This window comes from Colossoma macropomum, unplaced genomic scaffold, assembly GCF_904425465.1.
Source record: "Colossoma macropomum unplaced genomic scaffold, Colossoma_macropomum, whole genome shotgun sequence".
Classification (NCBI taxonomy): domain Eukaryota; kingdom Metazoa; phylum Chordata; class Actinopteri; order Characiformes; family Serrasalmidae; genus Colossoma; species Colossoma macropomum.
Window position 1 is genome coordinate 34,836,691 of NW_023494803.1, and position 21,082 is coordinate 34,857,772.

Here is a 21,082-nt window from a genome sequence, read left to right on the forward strand (position 1 = left end):
TTTTAAATCTGTTGTGATGGTGTACAGAGGCAAAATTACAAAAAAAAGGTTGGTAAAAAATATATATTTTTTTTTCGTGTACATATCTGCTGATGCCGATGCAATACAGATACCGATAAATAATCGTTTATAAAAGGTAGAAACTGAGACTAGATCCAGCGGGATTCACATAACAGAGAAATATAACATGTATTTTCTATACGGTCACAAATGCAGTAAAATAAATGAAATTTTCATACAGTAGCCCAGTATTGCCTAAACATTTTGCTGATATGGAGTACATCCTAAAAATCATTTGAAGTATTGAACAAATCTAAGCATCTGTCCAACGCCAATCATTTTTAAGCAATTATCTGCAGATATGTCATGTTCTCGATAGCACTGTGCACCCCTGTATATTTGTAAAAAGAAGATTCATTTGCATTCAGCAGCCTTTAATGATACCAGTATTGTGAAGGACAATATCACAATAATGACTAACAAATGATGTATTGGGCGAGCCTAACATCTACATATCGTCAATTGCAAAAGTTTAGCTGCCCTGGTCAAATCACAAGTTTCGTTGAGTTTCTAGGTGAAAACAAAGTGTGGGGTGGGGGCCACACCTCAAAATGTGGCCGGTGCAAAAGTTATGGCACACTTTATATTTTGTGTTTTATTTTTTCCAATATGTTGAACTCTTAACACTGTGCACAGAAACATTTGATTTTATTCCCTGAGGATATGCTACCCTACTTTCACTAAACTTTTCACACAGAAAATCAATTAAACATGTCATTTGACCAAAGGGGTTTAACATTTTGCATGCAACTATATCCTTTGGAAAGCTGCTTGCTCCCTCCATGGCCTCCAAAGTGCACCTACATGATATGCAACCAACCTGAAAATGCAATGGTGAAAATGAAAAATAATAACATGCAGTAATGGCTAAAGGTTTATGTCCAATCTACCTTCTGCATTGTGCTGCCTGTAAACTGATCGGCCCTGGGGCTCTACAGTATTACCCAGTACAGCTGTGTGTGAGAAAAGGAGGGCAGCTGCTCTGCTGCCATGCACGGCCTAATGGCCTGATGGATTTTCAGAGTAGCCAGAGTAGCTGTTCTCATTTGAGAAGGAGGGAGATTAGGGCCAGTGATGACGGGCAGGGATTAAAGGCTCCAGGGACAGGAGTCTGTTTGTGTGTGCATGTAAGGTATAACGGGTCAGAGGACAGACAGACTGTTACTGATGTACAATGGTCAAGGGTCAGTCCCTGCTTGGCAGTTGACTGCATTACTGACATTCATACTCAAACACACTTCCATATTCAAACATAACCAAGCTACCCCACATACTCAACTGAGCAATCCATGCTCAGCTTTCTTTCATAGTTACAGTTGCTATGTTCTAATGCAGGCATGTCAAACTGGGACCTTCCCGGCCAAAGTGCTGCTGAGATTAGCATTTACCCTCATTTAACGCTCTAAATTCAGTTAATCAAGGCCTTGCTAATTAGCTGAATTAAGTGTGCAGTGTGCTGAAGTCTGCAGTGTTTTAGCCCGCGAGGACTCGAGCCTGGCACGTGCTCTAATGGATCTGTCGACAGCATTTCCCAGAACGTACTTACCATAGATAACGACATTACAGCAAAAACAAAGCTAAAACAAGTTATATCAACAGAGACAGAGAGACATCAAAGTACCATCAAATCTGCTCAGAATCCTGGTGACCATATGAACAGCATTTCTCCACAATAGCCTGCCTTCTGTTTGGGTCTTCAGGCTTCTTGATGACTTGTTTATGAGATCTCTGATTGTGTCCATCCATCTTGTTGCTGAGAGCCCTCTTCCTCTTTTACCTTCAGCCGTTCCGAGAATAACTGTCTTTTCCACTGAATTGGTTCTCATCACATGTTTAAAATATGATAAATAAGAGAGCTTCAGTTCGATGCTTGAGGTGAGGGCTCAACTGACCAAAGACCCCTGTTTGTTTTCTTTGCCATCCAAGGTCCTCTCAAAAGTCTTCAAGACATCAACATTTTTCCTGTTCTGCTTTTTTAATGTCCAGCTTTCACATTCGTAAAGAACCACAGTAAAGACCATAGCCTGGAAAATTCTGATCTTTCCACACATCACTACACTTGAATCTTTGCTCTGCCGAGTGCCAATCTGTTTCCTTTGTTGACCGCCACATCACAACAGTTAAAAACTGATCCAAGTGGGTAAAAGCTGTCAACCACTTCACCATCAATGGTAACGTTAGTGGTCCTTCCTGTGGTCATAATCTGTTTTCTTAATGTTAAGCTTATGTCTTAACTTTTCTCTCGGTTCTTTAACTTTCTTTAAGTTACTGTTTAGTGCAGCCAACATGATATTTCGTTTCTTTGGGCAAAATATCTTTATGTTTTATATTTAATGTTTTTGTAATATTATTTATCCATGATTTAATGACTGTTAACTGGCAGCATGATTAGAAACATCAGGTCTTATGCTGCATTTTGGGTGATGATGAGCCGGTCTGGGCCAGTTTTGGGTCAAAACATGTGTTTCGAGTCTGGATTGGCTCAAACAGAACTTCTTGGGCTGTATTTAGAAGTGGATGAATATTTCAGGCCCAATTTCAAAGCTCAAGTCCCTGCTAAGTCACAGACTGATTTAGCTACAGAAGTTAACTGTAGCAACAAAAAAACAACAAAAAATGTATTGCAAACAACAAAAAGAGCTACAATCAATCTATGCTAACAATGAGACCTTTCTGACATATAAAATAAATATCTTTTGAAATTAATAACGTACTGTAAACTTCAGTTTTCTGGCAAAAGCTGAACCATGCACTAAAACTTCTCATTATGTTGGGTGGCATCACCGCCAGTGCTCTATAAAGCTTGTGCACCCAGCAACAACCCAACAGTTGCTACTAAAGAGCACATCTGTAGCTGTAACATGGATAGATCAATTACAGGAGTGCTGTATAAAGTCTCCAGTGATGTGGCTGATGAGTGAGTTTTATATACTGGGTCTAAACACGTGTTAGAAGCATGAGTTCTAGCGAAGCCTCAGCCATCTGCTAAACAGTACAGAATGGAAAGTGGCTCTGCCATCATTACCACTGTTTGTGGGTTGGGAGAGTGAATGACTAAGTGTGATCACAGCCACAAGCTTTCTTCATCTTCAATACCTTTTGAAGAGAACTTACATGCACACGCACACATATTTATTCACACGCTATTTGAGTTTCAGGTTGATATACTTGTTTAAACTGGGTTAAAATGTGCTTCCAGAGTCACATGGACATCTAAGCACTCTCACTTTCACTTTCCGACACTAACACACACCTCTCCAAATTGTTGTAGATCTAATCCTCCCTGCAATCTATGAGTCAGATGATTGAAACTGGCATAACTCTGCAGGTGACAGGAGGAAAATCCCCTGTCACAAAGTAATACCAGCGGTAACTTTGTCTCCCTCCCAAAGAAATTCTTGTGAGAATGAACAGTAGAAGTCAAGAGTGATTACTGTCATTTAGCTGTGTTATTATTATGTAATTACATAGCGACTTAAACAAACTTTTTACATTCAATTCACGTACAATACTGACAGCTTTGAGTCTGCACAAAAGCAAATTCATTCATTTGTCTCAGAGTTTTGATCTCTTATTGAGAACAATGTGGGGACAACCATTAGAACGTATGGGCTAAATGTGGGTGGAAATCTAAATTTTGAAACCAATCCAACGTCTCATGAAGGTGATGCTGAAAGTAGGGGGCGACTGTGCGCTTATCAACACTGTCCAACAGAAAACAAGACTGTCTTTAGCCCATGGATGGAATGTAAGTTAGCATGGCTGAAAAAGTCCCCCTTAAAATCCTGGTTAAGAACACACCGCATGCTCTTGCAAGTGAAAAGTTCTTCTGTTAGATAACGTTAGCTAGCAAGCCTGTTTTGCTTGTTTTATTGATTGTACTCTGGATGCTAAAAGAGCATGGACTACTAGAATTTGGGGAAGGGTCTGAGGGGGCTGTACCCTTGTTTGTGGCAGATTTCACCACAATTCAGCACCAAGTTTCATTGGTTCTCATTACGAGATCACATCTGGCCCCATGAGATTACTCACCTGTAATTACCAAGGCTTTCATAAGATGAATCAGTGAATCAGATTAGGAAAAATTATTAAAATGAGCAGTCCACAGTGCTCCCAGTACTGACTCCAAAATCCAGTCTGTTGTCTACCACCATTTTTATGTAATAACCTTTTCTTTACATGGACTGTGCTCAAAACAGGCCCACAAAAGATATGAACAGCTGATTACTATTCATAGGCATGTAACAACTTACTGGTGCACAGTGTCTTCACACAACAGGTCTTCAGCTGTACCAGGGCAAGTGTCAATCACACAGACTACACTTGTGTAATGACTTCAACAGATTTATTATAAAAATACATATCTCTGCTGTCGGAACAAAACCTTACATCTCCAAAATGGTAACTTTACAGGAGAAGGAGAAAACATACTTTACTTTTAATGTAAATCAATGGAACCAGACATTTTTCCAAGTACTTTTGGGCCATTTGTTTTGGTCCATTCATTATAAAATTTACACACATTATAAAGGGCAACAGTCATTTTCAAATTAAGTCAAAAACTGAAAAACATAAAAAATGGTGATACAAGGTTTTGTTCCAGCACCAATATGCAAGTTGCTTTGTGACTAAAGTTTTTTACAAGTGAAACTGAAATTAACTGAATTATATTAAATGTATTAATTGCAACAACAAAGCGGAAAATGCAAATCCTTGAAATCACACTCAAGACCATATGAGAACATTTCTGTGGTTTCAGCGAGGGAGGGTTTCACACGTGGACCCAGAAGATGCTAATGATACTATGTTTATCTTTTTAAAATCTAGCACAGCTGAATTTGCCACTGGCTTGCTTATTAGCCATGTCTGAAGAACATAATACACACTCTTCACCAGTCTACACTAGGCATGTTACCACCGCCTACAATTGTTGATCTAGCCAATAATTAAAGACAAGTTCTGCAACTCAGAATAAAAGAGGATTGTTAAAACAAAACCAAGGAGTCAGCATGGTCTGTAGTTACAATCCAGGTTTTAAAACGATAACTTAGACCTTCATTCTTTTTCTGTTGCTAAGGACAAAGAAATGAGAGCAGGAGTGAAAGGTATGGACAAAAATCTGCATACCCAAGTTAGCACTAAAGAACTGAACTGAAAACTGAGTGTAGTCACTTTCGCAACAGTAAAAACAGAATCAGACAGTTCTAAAAATTTCATGCAGTTAAGGTTGGAAAAGGTGAAAGTGAATGATAATCAAAAGTCAGTGAAGGAATGATATGCATTCTTCTAAGCAGGCATGTTACAAAAGCTGCTATTTGATGTACCAGTGAAATCATGAGTTTACTGTCCTTCTGAGATGAGGCCTCATGATCAGAAGTTCAGAAGTAACATGTGTAATCAGAAGAGATACGTGTGTGTCTGCAGCCTCTCAAATTCCTAGCACACTTGAGATGCAGGAAATAAACCTACCTTTAGTGCTGGCTATGACTAATATGAATAAAAGGAAAAAAAAACATATCTGTTCTGCTTGCATGCTCTCACAAGGATCCTTTCCTGGTCTAGTGAAATTTCAAAACCTCAAACCTCAGGTAATTCCTGCCTGGTATGTCAGCTCCAGTATTCATTACTCAGTAACATTACCACCAGTCTATTCATTAATTCTGAATAAAAGTACATTCTGAACATCAGACTCAGCTGGGCATGCCTCCTCCAGGGCTGAGTGCTAGAATAACGACAGTTACCCCAAAACCACTCAGCTTAGGAGTATATATAGTATATATATATAGAAAAAAAGAATATATATATATATATATATATATTATATATATATATTATATATATACTATATATATACATATATATATATATCACACACACAGCTATGCACTCCCAGAGAACAGTAACAGAATAATGAATGTAGGTCTATGACGAATGTGAGCAACAATGTATAAACAGTACAGACAGTACAAAGCTACACTGTAAGGCCTACAGGTATGCAGGTGCTGCAGCAAGGGTGTAACAATTTCAACTCATATCATTCATTAAGTACTGAGCTTAATATAGCTTACAAAATCTATGGTGTTATTTTGTTAGAGGGTGGTGCAGTTCTATTGGAGAGCTTTTATTTATCTGAGCCAATTCAATCAGTGTAGTACACCATTATAGCTCTGTAGAATCAAGACATTTTAAAGGGCCCTTTTCATACTCTTTTTCGTGTATTTGTCCAATTGTCCAATCTTATCCACAAAGAGCCTGTGTGGCTGCAGATTTCCATTCCAACAAAGCAAGAGCACACATGATCAGACTGAGCAACTGATTGAACAAGCAGAATTAAATGTGCTACGGCTCATTTGGAATGAAAACCTGCAGCCACACTGGCCCTTTGCGGGTAAGTTTGGAGTTAGATCATTTGCGGTGATGTATGTACCAAAAGACATAATTCATTTTGCATGATCATTTTCCAACCTCTCTTTAGCCCTTAAAATTAACCAGGCTGTTTCTGTTACCGTGCCCTTAAGACTGATATATGTAAATGACCACTGTTCTGATTGGCTGTCCTGTATTGGGCCTTGTTTTAAAAAGTCTGTGCCGAAACACTCCTTATAACTTCAACGTGACATCACAAAACAATGCATTCAAAATGGGTCATTTTCACAGCACTTTCCATGAATGGACTCTAAGGACTTGGGAGTGGACAGTATGTTCTGAAACTTTACAAATGTTGACAGACTACACCAAATAGTCTGACTAAAAAAATGGTAAAGCTGTTGTTTTTCCATGATAAAGGCCCTGGAATACATAAAATATTGAGAATCTAAATGAATCCAGACCAAATAAATCCAATCAAACCTGAAAAAATGCATAGATTTATACTCCTGGATTTGAATTTGGAAAAAATGGAAATTAAAAAAAGTTAAACATACAGACATTCGTGCAGCCATATTGATGCAAGTCTAATTTTTTTTTTTTCAACTTCAAGAAAAGGTTGAACTATCAGTTCCTTTTTACAAACCTGTACTGCTGACTCGCAGGGATTCTCCTAAAACTTCCCTTTTCCTCATTAAGTACCTTTATACATGCTTCTAAGTTCTTCTAAAAGGAACTGCAAATGAATCAGTGTTTTTTTTTTTATTACAAAGCAAGTTATTTATACCTCATTTCAACACTTTATTATAGCTCTCTAGCTTAGACCAACAACCTAAACATTAATATGTTTGCCTAATAAAGCATTTCTACAAGGTGCAAAACAAGCCTCATTAATTAACTTAAGAAAACCACCCACAGCATTTCCTTCTTGTGTGCAACTGCATGCAGCTACTTTGGCTGTTCTTCTTAAACACTCTGAACTAACTTTTAGATTAAGTCCTTGGACAACAAGCAAATGATATTTGGCCAGAATTTCCAGTCCTTTTCCTCTTGGCGCATGTAAAAGCAAACATTTCAGAAACTGCTTGTTGCATGCCAGTAGGATTTAGGCCTGTGATTCAGTGCACAATGAGCACACTCATTTCAAATGTGAAGCACTGCCAGTTATTCACATGTTTCATGACACTTTAACCAAAGCTCTTCCAGCAACTTCTGAAATATCATGCACCGGTTTGACATTGTCCAGGACGTTCCTGATAGTTTATTTACATGTTATGCATAGCTTATGTTTTCATTCCCTCTAAACTTTAACCGATATGAGCACCAATTTCCCCCTTTGCGAGGACAAACTGCTATTTATGGGAAGGTTTAACCTTTGACAGGTCATCCAAGGGCCAATTTGATAGTGTAACTGTAATATTCCCAGCCTTCTTGGTAGCACAGAGGCATTAACCCATTAAAAAAAGTGTTTTCTTGGTAAAGACTGGAACACTGTCCCACTCAAACACAGGAAGGTACACATAAACAATGGCCTGAGCCCACACAAGCACAACAAGCCTCAGGGTCAAATGAAGAATCTGAACGGAAATGGGTTTAGAAAAGGCAACCATACAGCATACGGCTGAGAAAGCAAGCAAGTGTTTATGAGAGGTCTGTACTGGAACATGTTTTTAATTCCACTTATCCACCTTTCAGTCGATTCAGCATTTCCCTATTTGAAGCCTTGGTTAATGTTGGCATTATGTGACCACGACCGTGCATGTGCTATGTGCGCCCAACACTCCTGGAGATTATGATTACATAGCTACTCAGGGGCAGGATTTCATTCATGCCCACTGGACCATGTCCGACACATACAAACACATGCGCAATGACGTGTGGACTCAGTCAGCACTCCTCTAGCAGGACCAAAGCCATTCCTGGCATGAGCCTCGACTCAAATTAACATAATTGTATTTATTAGTGTAAGCCAAAGGGTCAAGCTCGAAGCAGGGCATGTGTCCACCAGTATGGGAATAAATGCATGTGGCACGGAATAGCCAGTTTAAAACCCTACCAAAAAATAACTACATAATATGCAGAATATTGTTGTTGTGACTAAAATATTGCTGTTGTCGGAAGACAACCTCATATCTCCAAAATGACAACTTTACAGGAGAAGGAAAAAACCTTCTTTACTTTTAATGTAAGTCAATGGAACCAGACTTTTTTTCCCAAGTCATTTGGGCCGTTTCTTTTGGTCTATTCATCATGAAATTCACACTCAATGCAAAGGGCAGCAGGTATTTTCTCATCATGTGAAAAACTGAAAAATGACAAAAATGGAGGTTTTCTTCTGACAACGGCGATATGCATCTTCAAAATCTCAACTTTATTGCCTGTTTATGGCCTGCTGACGATAATGAAATTTGAGCTGACCATTAATTGCCATACAAATAACTATGATTATCAGCTTGCGCACTGTATACAACAAATAAAGTTCATGCCTAAATCTAGACTAAGCCTAGCATTAATATACTGCCTGTTGCAAAAAAGGTTGTACTGTTGTCCCGGAAGTTCACCTGCCTGCAATTGCACGTAATGCAGTAGCATTAATCGATAAAGATTCATCAACATCCTGCCAACATCAACTCTTCAGAGATTTGCAGCTTTAAAAAGTCAAATTAGCTTGATTAAGGAACAGGAAAGTGCACAGAGTTGTGGTATGGCCAACTGCTCGTGCACAGAACTGTTGAAATTAGCTCTTAAATAACTTTTGATTGGCAAATATGACCTCGTGTGAGTTTTATAAGTACAAGCAGGAAGGCAAACAACAGTTGGGAGCTTTTCCTGTGCTTTCATTAAGCTCCCTGATTGGATTGATTTCACTTTCATTAATAATATGATTTTCCAAAGGAAAGTAGCTGTTTGTGCTCGTCTGGCATCTCGATCACTGAATGCTTGTGGATCACATGTGTATCTGTGCAGGAGAGCGGGCTACTTCAGAGGAGCTTTCCCATATGAGTGTCATTATATATTCAGATGGCAGAATCCATCAAGTAAGAATTTACTGGTACAGCTATGAGCCCAAACCAGATGCCTATGGCTGTGCTTTAAAATCTTCTACTGATTATTTCTTGCATTGTAAAACAAGAGGCATTTAGAGCTCAGCCTTCAGTTTGGGCCATAAATATATTTTCAAAAAATCAAAAAAAACCCTCAATGATAATGCTAATTTCTGCTAGTGACCCTCTTACATTTCAAATTCTATGTTAGCGCTAAGGTAACGCTGGAGCACATGAACATTTTTTAGGCCATTCTGGATTAAACATGGGCATCTGAAGCTTGTAAAAGACATTCCATATCTCTTATCTGAAGCTTGCAACAGTGACGATAGACATAGACTTATTACTACTTTCTATTTCTACAACTGACATACCGGGTCAGTTACGGCTCATATTCACGGTCAGTGACGCACAGTGGCAATAAAAAGTATGTGAACCCTTTGGAATTACTGCATTTATGTATGAATTTGTCGTAAAATATATTCTGGTCTACATCTAAGTTACAATAAAAAACAAATACAAACTGTTTAAATTAATAACACAATTTTTTTTAACACATCATTTAAACATTCACACTGTAGGTTGGAAAAAGTATGTAAACCCCTAGGTTAATGGCTTCAACAACAGTTAATTGAGATTTAGGAGTTTGCAAACTTTGAGTACAATCAACAAAAAGAGACTGGAGGTGTGGGTTAGAGCTACTTTGGCTTATAAAAAAAACACTCACACATGAAGTTTTCTATTCACAAGAAGCATCATCTGATGTGAATCATGCCTCACAAAAAAGAGATCTCAAAAGATCCACAATCAATAACTGCTGATTTTCAAAAAAGTTGGAAAGGGTCACAAAGTAACCTAATGAGTTTAGGGATTCGTCAGTCTATAGTTAGTCAAACAGCCTATAAATGGAGATGATTTAGTACTTTGTCTGCTCTCCCTAGAAGTGGGTACTCAGACATGACCACTTAAACAGCACACTGCAGAATACTCCATGAAGTTGAAGGGAAAAAAAAACTGGTTAACATCTCTGTTCATGAGTCTTCCATACAAAAATATTGAATAGGCAGGGTGCCAATGGCAGGACACCACGGACGAAGCTGTGTTTCTGACTATGTTATTATTTATATATTATATAGTCGGTAATTAAGTTAACATGTAAGGCCTTATGTTCCGCTCCTGAAGTCTTAACTAATGGGCAAGCTAATTAGGTTGTATCTACCTATGATTAGGCCTTCAGAAGGCCCGAGAGTCCCACAACGTACAGTATATACTATTGTAGGGAAGAGACTTTGTGATTCAAGTAATCAAATTCAAATGTGTTTGCTAACCACAGTGTATTATGAGTATTCAGTGCCTGTGTCATACATGGCCTACTGCAGTGCCTTGTGGAACAGTAAGAGATATCCTCCACTATGTTTTAGGACACCATAGTGCACAACATAGCTGATGCGAAACTTTGGGTGCCTCTGGTCAAATGACATGTTTTGTTGCTTTTTACAATTACAGTTTAGTTGCTGGATTTAACATATCAAAACAATAAAACATAAAATGTAGCTTGTGCCAAAGTTATGTTTATTTTATACTGTATTTTTTACTTATATGTTGAACTCACCAAATACATAGAAATTGCACACTAAAATTGGCAGAATATCATTTCATCATCAAGTCTGTTTCCTCTGAAGTATGTGACAAAGCTAAACTATGTAAGTTCTGGGGATTTGGAGACATCTCTGGCAGAAATGTGTAACTGCATGCAATAAAAATATTTTGTAATGTTAGTTGTGCTTCGGACCCCAACAAGCGGATGAATCTGATGATTGCAAGTGCATTGAAATAGTATTCAAAGGGAGCTTCGTCAAAACCTGATGAAGGACCTGTTTTCTGTGGATGTAAGTGAATTATCTACTATTAATGAAATGGCATTTGGGACCTAAACATCAAGTCTGCCTTTTTTTTTTTTGAGTCTGCGCACATGGCGTTAATAAGAAAAGACGTATGACATGGTCCAAAAAAAACTCCCGCTAAATCCGACTTTCGAATTAATATTTCAGGTTTTATAGGGTGACTCACAGTAGCACATGCACATCATGTTTAATTTGACTCAGTAATGCTACGTCTTCTAATTTCAACAAAAACAAAACTTACATACTGTAGCTTTAACCTATTTTCGTCGTGGAAAATCAAAGAATCATGTAATTAGACCAGAGGTTTTCAAACGCATATGACTGTATCATGGATAGACACTGTTCTGGACACAGACTACAAGAGTACAAACACAAATAAGTCCTAAAGGCTATGCAGGTTTCTCTCAAGGTTTTTATCATGATGGCACTGTAGCTGATGAACTGGTAATGGCAGCCAGGCATGAAATGAATGTTTGCGTTCAGTTTCACTTTTCCCACCAACGCAAGTTGGTGCCAACAGTGGCTACATTCAGGGTCATCCTTACTCAAGGAAAAAACATAAATGACCCAGAATTGCAAGATTCATGTGAAAAAAGGAAACGACAGCCCTGTTCAGCTCTTGGTCAGCACAGAAAATGAAAGTGTGGTCAGGGTGGAAAATGCTAGACCTGAGCAAACATTAAAGGAGTACTCCTGAGTTTTTCAACTTCATCTCTATCTGCCGCATCTGTGGCAAAGTTGATTAGTTGCAGTTGATTAAGCAAGTGACCATTAGCTTCTGTTTTTTCTGTTTTGAGTCTCTGAGTTTTCTGTTCTTTTCCACGTCCAGAAAAACATGTCTACAGTAATCAACTGTACAATACAGATGTGGCAGACAGAGGTTGAAAAATGCTGGAGTATTCCTTTAAAAGATGTAATCTGCTATCCAGCAGAGTGTTTCAACTATACTTAAAGTAAAAAAAAATCAAAAATCTAAAGATGTTTTGGAGACAGGCAAAAGTCAATACACTTGGTAGATGATAAAACAGGAAATTTGTCTTTTAAATGATATAATATGATGAATCATGCTCAACCAGGCACATGAACTAACAATGTGAAAAAAAACAACATTTTGGTTTCTGGCTCTGAAATTGGCCATTCAGCCATGGGTTAAAAATGTTGGACATCCCCATAGTTTGTAGTGAATATAGTCTAAAGAAACAGATCATGTTTCCCATGTGGTTCCAACAGACAGCAGCCACCCCCAGTGCAGTAATCAATAGCCAATTATGAAGCTTTCCCATTCCATAAGGAAAGTAGAGACACTCAAAAGAACAAAAATTCCTTTTGTGGAAAAATGAACTCAAAAGCAGCGCATAGCATTATATCAATGCATCAAAAATGCATCCACTGAACCCAAATAATTGCTTTAAAACAAACTTGGGTGTTTTAGGTCACACATGTAGGCAAACATTCATGGCTGCACCTGGTTGTGAAATGTGTCAAATCAAGCTTAAAGGGGAATTCCAACCATTTTTCAAAAACTCTGCATAATTACATAATTAACACGTAAACAAACCTATTCAGAGTGGTTTGAAGTGAAATATGTCATTCTAGAGTTGCGCACTGAGAACTGTTCACAGTGGTGGTAATAGGAACCAGACGTCTGAAGAGTTTAACGCCTTTAAAGTCTACAAAGAGCCACCAAAGAAGGTTTTTTTCCAGAGTTACCACTATTTTACCATCATCAGCATTCTATATAACATATCAGAAGATACATGTAGGTTCATTATTTGTTTTAGATAGATTTAGTATTTAATGGCTATATGTGCATTGTATACATCACAACCCCTTGGTTCTTATCACCACTACCACTGTAAGGAAATCTGTTTTGGTAAGTTACTTTACAGCAGAGCGTTTCACATCAAACCGCTGAACGGCTTTGGAAATTTTGCGGAATTCTCTTTTAATGCTTTGCAGTCAGTAGTGGCATGGACGATTATTTTGAAAGAGCAGTTTAAAACTTTTGAAGAACTTTTTTCCATGAACGTTGGAATGTTGGAAAGTCGTTTCCAAGACAAAGTACCCCCAAAAATTCAAAAATTCTGTGGCATTCGGTAACAAGAATTCAACCAACATCCCAAAATCAAAGAATAAGATTGCGGGCCAGCAACACTATGGAGCATCAGTGTATTATTTTACTTACCTTAAGTTGAAAAGGATGGATTTCATTGAGGGAATGTCTTCTGAGCTTTTTAGTGAGGGTCTTCAGCATCCTGCCCCAGATGTGTGTTTTGTTTTTTTGTTTCTCCTGTGTTGTTAAAAACGGTCTCTACACATTCATACCTGGCCCGGGTGACCAGACATCTGGCTAATCTACAAAGTCAATCAGTTACCACTTACACAGTGTCCTCTGAATCTGAATGAGTCCAGCAAATGCAGTAAGAGCTCACCAGCAGCAGCACCAGCCTGCTTCCACTACACAAACCCACAAACGCCATTCGAAAACAAACAAACTAGAAGAAGACTATTTCTGCTTAAACCATGTCAGGTATCTTCACTAAACCGAGCTACACACTGCTGAGGGAAAACTTTGCTGAAGATAACATGACCAGCTGAGCTCAACACTCAGCGCTGATGATGATGTAAGCAGGAAAAACAAGCTCCGATCACAAAACAAACTTATTACACTCCAGCGTTAATAAACTTCCTATGAAATTTTCTCTTTTCTGCTCTTTGTCACACACACACACACACCACACATTCACTCACACACTCACACACACCAACACACACACACTGCGCGCACGCTTACAGGAGAAACATACGACACTCTCTTTTTCCTTCGGCTCTGTTTGCTGCTCTGCTATTGGCTGCTCGGGTCGGGACGTCATTTCGCTTTGGGGCGGGGGCTGAGGGGGCGGGGCTGTCGTTTCCTTAAAGGGGACGCATGAGAGCAGCGTTAGAAAAACAGCAGCGTCAAAGGGGAATTCCAACGAATTTTCAAATTTTATGCATTTATTAAATGGTTAAGATGTAAACAGTCATTCAGAGCGGTTTGATGTTAAATGTTGCTCCAATCTAGAGAAAGTAAAAGTTGTTCACAGTGGTGGTGATAGGAACCAGACGTCTGAAGCATTTTTTTTGCTCTAAAAGCTCCCTCAGAGAAATTATTACACGAAGTGGCTATAGCTGTGCTGCCTGATGCCCGAGGCATTGTTTTATGGTAGTTTTGAGATAATTTTTGGCCTAAAAAAATGAACAAAGGAAAATTTATTATTGTCATTATTATGAAAGTTATTGCTAAAATTCAGAAGACACATCAGTTCATTTAACTTTTTGGACAGTAATTAAAGATACCCAGATATAAAGAGGAGAGAAATCATTTGTTGGCCCACTGATGGCAAAGCTGGAGGTCCCTTGGCTTTTTGCTCAGCGTTTTCCAGGTAGCCCACCAGAGTTTTACACAAAATGCCACTTTTCAACATTCATTTTCAACTCACTTTTCAAGTCCATTTTACTTATTTCTTTCCTTTGTTATCCTTTGTGAATTAGTGTAGTGAATAATTTCAACATCTATTGCATAATAAATGCTGGCTATACAGCTGTAACCAGCAAAGTGTCAGCAAGAACATTTTCAACAAAATCATTTTATATTAGGCCTAGTCATTAATTTTTTCAATTCTTTGTAATATTTCTGTAATGCCCATAGTCTTTAATTTTGTTTATTTTACAAAATTAAAGACTGTGGGCATTTAAAATCTGTTTGAAAAGATTAAAAACTAGCTAGTAATCTAGGTGGTCTGAGGATGGACCAGCAAATACATACAGTCTTTGGGTGGCTTGATAAGGTCAGTGGTGCTGACCTTATCAAGCCAGCATGCCAATAGGCTATATGCTTGCTATATGCAAACCCTGGTTCCTATCACCACCACTGTACAGAAATCCAAGACAGTAGTTTTCTCTACAGTGTATCATTTCATGTCAAATCATTCTTAATGACTTTGTTTACATCTTAATTACTGAACATTCCAGCACCTGTGAAATATTCGTGGAATGCCCCTTTTGAAATATTAGCGTAGTCCCAGTGTTAGAGGTGTGTACATTACTGTACACAACATTACAAAACATTACTGAGAGAGAGAGAAAGACAAAAACAAAGAGATAAATGAGGGAGATTGATAGAGTGATAAAAGACAGATAAAAACAGTAGGAGCAGCCATCCTGAAGCCTGAATTTTGTCTGTACCTTTGTCCATTTTTATAGATACCAGTGTGTCATACATTGTTGAAAACCACATAAGCAAGTATTGAGATTACTTAACAGTATAAGCTAAATGTGGATGATTTAGGTATGCAGTTAGCATCATGCTAACTGTGTAAGCATCAACTACATCAGCCTCGTAGCTAACTGCAGGGACACACCTTTCCTTTACTTGTTAGCTAGTTACATTAGCCACATAGCTAACTGCAAGGACACACGTTTCCTTTACTTGTTAGCCTCATAACTGCAGTGCGAAATGAGAGAAGCAAACTGCAGACAAACACGTCCTGGTTGACTGACTATATGTGGGATAAGGAGAAAATAGCGTGAATTGGAATTTTTTGTCACACTAGTGAAATGGACTTCTTCAGGCTGCTTGGCACCCACACGGTAATCTGATACATGACTTTATATGCACATGTATTATAAAGGGCATGTATTTCAAATGTTATGTACATATATGTTATGTAAATTATGTTATGAAGTATTGGACATATGAAATATTGGACATATGCACAATATGTGGATTGTATACGTGTCTGATAAGTGAGTAAACATATGCATAATATATGTATATAATATGTATATATACCTATATAAAATATACACTGTAGGGACAAAAATATTGGGACAGCCCTCCTCAAAATTGAGTTCAGGTTTCAGCCACACCCTTTGCTAACAGGTGGATAAAATTAAACACATAGCCTTGCAGTCTCAACGGACAAACACTGGCAGTAGAGGGTCGTACTGAAGAGCTCAGTGACTTTAAACGTGGCACTGTCATAGGATGCCACCTCTGCCACAAGTCAGTTTGTGAAATTTTTGTCCTGCTAGATCTGCCCCTGTCAACTGTAAGTGCTATTATTGTGAAATGGAAACACCTAGCAGCAACAACAGCTTAGCCATGAAGCGGTAGAACCCACAAATGAAGAGAATCACTCACTGAAGAGTTCCAAATTGTCTCTGGAAGCAACATCAGCAAAGGACATGCACATTAGGAGCTTCATAAAATGGGTTTCAATGGCTGAGCAGCAACACACAAGCCTAAGATCAAAATGCACATTGCCAAGTGTCGGATGGAGTGATGTAAAGCTCGCCACCACTGGACTGGAGCAGTGGAAACGCATTCTATGGAATAACACTTATCTATCTAGCAGTCTAATGGACAAGCCTGGGTTTGGTGAATGCCAGGAGAACATTACCTGTCTGACTGCACTGTGCTAACAGTAAAGTTTGGTGGAGGAGGGATAATGATATGGGGTTGTTTTTCAGGGGTTGGCCGAGGCCCCTTAGTTCCAGTGAAGGGAAATGTTAATGCTTCAGCAGACCAAGACATTTTGGAGAAAGTTTCAACTTTGTGGGAACAGTTTGTGGAAGGCCCTTTTCGGTTATAGCATGACTGAGCCTCAGTGCACAAAGCAAGGTCCGTAAAGACATGGCTGGGTGAGTTTGGTGTGAAAGAACATGACTGGCCCTCACAGAGCCCTGTCCTCAATTCCATCAAACACCTTTGGGATGAACTAGAACAGAGATTGTGAGCCAGGCCCTCTCATCCAACATCAGTGTCTGACATCACAAATGCTTTTCTGGATGAATGGACAAACACACTCCAAAATCTTGTAGAAAGCTTCCCAGAAGAGTGGAAGCTGTTATAGCTGCAGAGGGGAACCAACTCCATATTAATGCCTATGGCTTTAGAATGGGATTTATAAAAGCTCCTGTAGGTGTAATGTGTGGGTGTCCCAAGACTCTTGTCCAAATAGTGTCTGATACAAACACTGAAAGATTTTGTAAAGCAAAAAATCAAAATGAAATACACTAATAACATAAAAGACATAAAAATACTCATATTACATGACATGCAGCTAACATATATGAGTAATACACTCCATCCATATTTTCTATCATATATGGTTAAATATATGTGATACACTTACACATTGATATATGTCAATATGTCTGAAATATATGTCCCATATTTGAAAATGGCCAATTATGTCACATATATGTTCTAAGTAATATAAGGGAAGTCCATGATAATATATCAGTCATATAGTTGAAATCCATATATTGCCACATATCAGATTTCCATATGGATATAGCTTTTATTAAATCTTGTCTTAGCATTTAGCACACTAAAAAACTTTTAGTTTTTCATTAAAATCTGCTATTAGCACTGAATGAGAGTAAAGAGAAAGTAACTGATGTTGCACCAGTGTGGCTCTCACCAAATTTGTTCAAAACAATGAATGTGCTTATTCTTTGCCACATTTGTGTACATAAATGAAGAAGAGGTCTTTGCTTCTAAACTGATTCTCTATAATGTGAAGTTTATAAATCAGTTGGGTTTAATTTACATACTGTATTCTCCAGTGGCCACAGATGCATCTGTCGAGCTTTAAGCATATAGTTTTTTTAAAAAATACACCTGTATTCCACAGAGTATTTATTTATCTTGTTTACTGCTCTAAATTGAATACGTTTCTGCTTTGCGGTCCTCTAAGTCGCATTGCTGGTTAAAGTCACCTGCCAAACGACCCCCCATATCCCTGAAATGAGTGTAAAGGTTTCATAACCAGTGGCTGTTGGTGTTCTCTATAAAATCATAAAAGCAAAACATTGATCTTATTTTTGGTTCCCTTATCTTTAAATGGGCATAGTGAAAATGGAGTGGTTAGATTTGTTGTGCACCAATGATTCAAAACGCTACAAATTAACACCCACTTAACACCAGGGCTGTATTAATACAACACACTTTCGGACTGATTTGTACACTCAGTTTGCAGATCTTGTGAACTATCCTTATTACTCACTGAGTAATATTTGATATCTTCTATTTCTTTTGCTTTTGTAGATTACAAAACTCTCTTGGCAGATTTAAAGAGTTTGTGTTTTTCCTCTGTTTTCCCAGTATAAGTTTCCAAATGTTGGCCTGAAAATCAGTTTATGTTCAGTCTGAAAGCTGAGTTTGATCTTTCTCTATTTATGTGATGCTCAGCGAGTTGCTTTCATCCTGAATATGGCCCCTTCATACTGCAGTAGACCATCAGATGTCCTAAATCTCTTACACAAGTGTTCATCTTTCTCTCTATCTGATTAGAGCTTTGAAGATGTTGAAGTCCTGCAGTCCTGCAGCACTGTTTAGTGTTTTTCCTAATTCAACCCACCAGTTAATTATCAAGCTGAGTCAGTTTGACAGTAAACTGCTGCAGGCCTCTGCATTTGAAGTTGAAAAGCCTGTTTGTACTCATTGTGCAAAACAGTGGGACTATACAGGCATCTGGTGACCACTAGAGGGCAGATAAGACTAGTGTATCATTTTGTTTAAAAAGTGATTCATAATATATGATAGCCTTCTGTAATGTTATCTCAATTATTCAGCATTTTTCCATGACAATATATAAGTTCTAGAAAATTTCTAATAGGGGTCTCTGATATGTAGCAATAATACAATACAACATCAACAACAACAATAATAATAATAACAATAAATGTATAGCTGAAAATAATAAATAATGTAATGTAATATCTGTCTGTCTATCTATCTATCTATCTATCTATCTATCTATCTATATACACATATACATCTATATATATATACATATATACATATATATATGCATATGCCACCACCAATGACAACATAAAGAATTAAACATTATTATTATTATTATTATTATTATTATTATTATTATACATTTCTAATACATTTCTAAATAAAGAAATAAGTTTATATGTAATAAATAATATATTGTAACTCGTCTATAGAGCTATATATATATATATATATATATATATATATATATATATACATATAATAAATAGAGAGAGAGAGAGACAGAGAGAGAGAGGGAGAGAGAGAGTTACATGTGTATATATATAATTATTCTTTTTACAATTTATAATGACAAAAAGGTCTACCTCCAATAACAACACTAACATACTGAGAAGAAGAAGAAGAAGAAGAAGAAGAAGAGAGAAGAAGAAGAAGAAGAAGAAGAAGAAGATAGAATGGTTTATGTCAGTATATCTCAGGCGTAAACTAGACAGAATTTTTCCTCTGATTTTTTAAATATACATCTTTCTTCTGAACTCTCACTAGATGGCGCACTTTGACCACTCATGTTTTGACTCACGAACCCCTTTGCACATCCTTTAGTGCCACTGTAACACAGTCACTTTGAAAGAAAGTGCACATTTGATGGCACACAGTGCTGTTGATGAGTTCTGGATCAGATCTCCAAAAGACAGAGTGCTTCAGCTGTGCTTTATAACACTTACAGAGCACAGTCCTGTCTTATAATTTCACCTTTCAAAAACAATATCTCCTATAAGACACGAAACTCCTGCACAGAGAAGATAACATCCAAAATCTCTCAGCATGATGATATACACAGATTTAAAATCATATAAGACCCTTTTACATGCTTATAAGTACATAAAGTAAGTAATGTTTTTATGTATGTAGCATCTAAACAGAACCTAAACAGAACCTAAACAGAACTTAAACGGCCTTTAAACACAGTCACAAACAGATGACGCAAGGTTATTTCACCAGTGGCCATTCACACATTCACATGTTTCCAGATACTGGACATCAGTATTTGCTTTATTGAGGGCCTTTTGGCCGAAAAGACTAAAAAAGGAAAAAGTTCTACAATGTTTCTAATTGAAGTGTAGCTGTTCAGTCAGTGAGCATGTTTTAGACTGACTGATCATAATTTATGTAGAGCGAGAGACAAAAATATCCAAATGAATCTGTGAAGTCCGTGTTAATATTTTCACTGGAGGCCACCTTGGTGTCGAAGTGGGCAAAAAATAACTGATGACATAATATGAAGGGTGACCTCAGTGCCCGTTGTGTCAGCGTAAAACTTCCCTCGGCCTACTTGTCCCACCAGCCTCTGGCTTTCCAGGTGCTCTCGGCCCACACCGCCTACTCCAATGCTGCCTAGCCGCTCATACACATACGCACCCGCGGGCTCCCTCCCTCTCTCACCCACTGACCCACTGGCGGAAAGCGTGGGCACCGTGCGTTAGAGAGACCGCTTTTAGAGCGCCAGATGGCTATTTTTTCCCCAAACACTCTAAAAAGAGGACTTACATAAAACGAGCACTGCACAGGATATGCGGGCTGGGGAGGTGAGCAGGAAACCAGAGAGAACTAATTTCAGTATCAGAGGCCGATTTGATTCCAGTGTCAAATCTGAAGACGTTAGAAGAAGGAACCACACTGTTAAGATGTCAGCGTTCACAAAGTGAGAAGCGTGCATTTATAATGTGGGTACAAAGGCAAAGAGCAGCAACTATGCCGACAGTGAGACTGAGAAAAACAGCTTTGGAGTTCTGCAATGTAGTGATTACAGTCGTTCCCTCTTGTCTTTAAAACAGCAAAGTTAGACCAAAAACTTTCATCACAAGACAAAGCGCACTTCACTTAACTTCAGCCAGGATTCTTGATTCATC

At 38.1% G+C, this 21,082-nt stretch overlaps 1 protein-coding gene across 2 annotated transcripts in view; it reads right to left on the reverse strand.

Moving 5' to 3' along the window:
• The window catches only part of si:dkey-16j16.4, a 57,065-nt gene that overhangs the window by 32,799 nt on the left and 3,184 nt on the right, over positions 1–21,082 (reverse strand). The window contains exon 2 of one of the 2 annotated variants that reach the window (XM_036593064.1): positions 13,560–14,152. In XM_036593064.1, the coding sequence (XP_036448957.1) occupies positions 13,560–13,628 (69 nt within the window). In that variant the 5' untranslated portion in view covers positions 13,629–14,152. Of the gene's footprint in view, positions 1–13,559; positions 14,211–21,082 lie in introns of those variants that run through there. The other variant, XM_036593063.1, reaches the window with a different exon arrangement.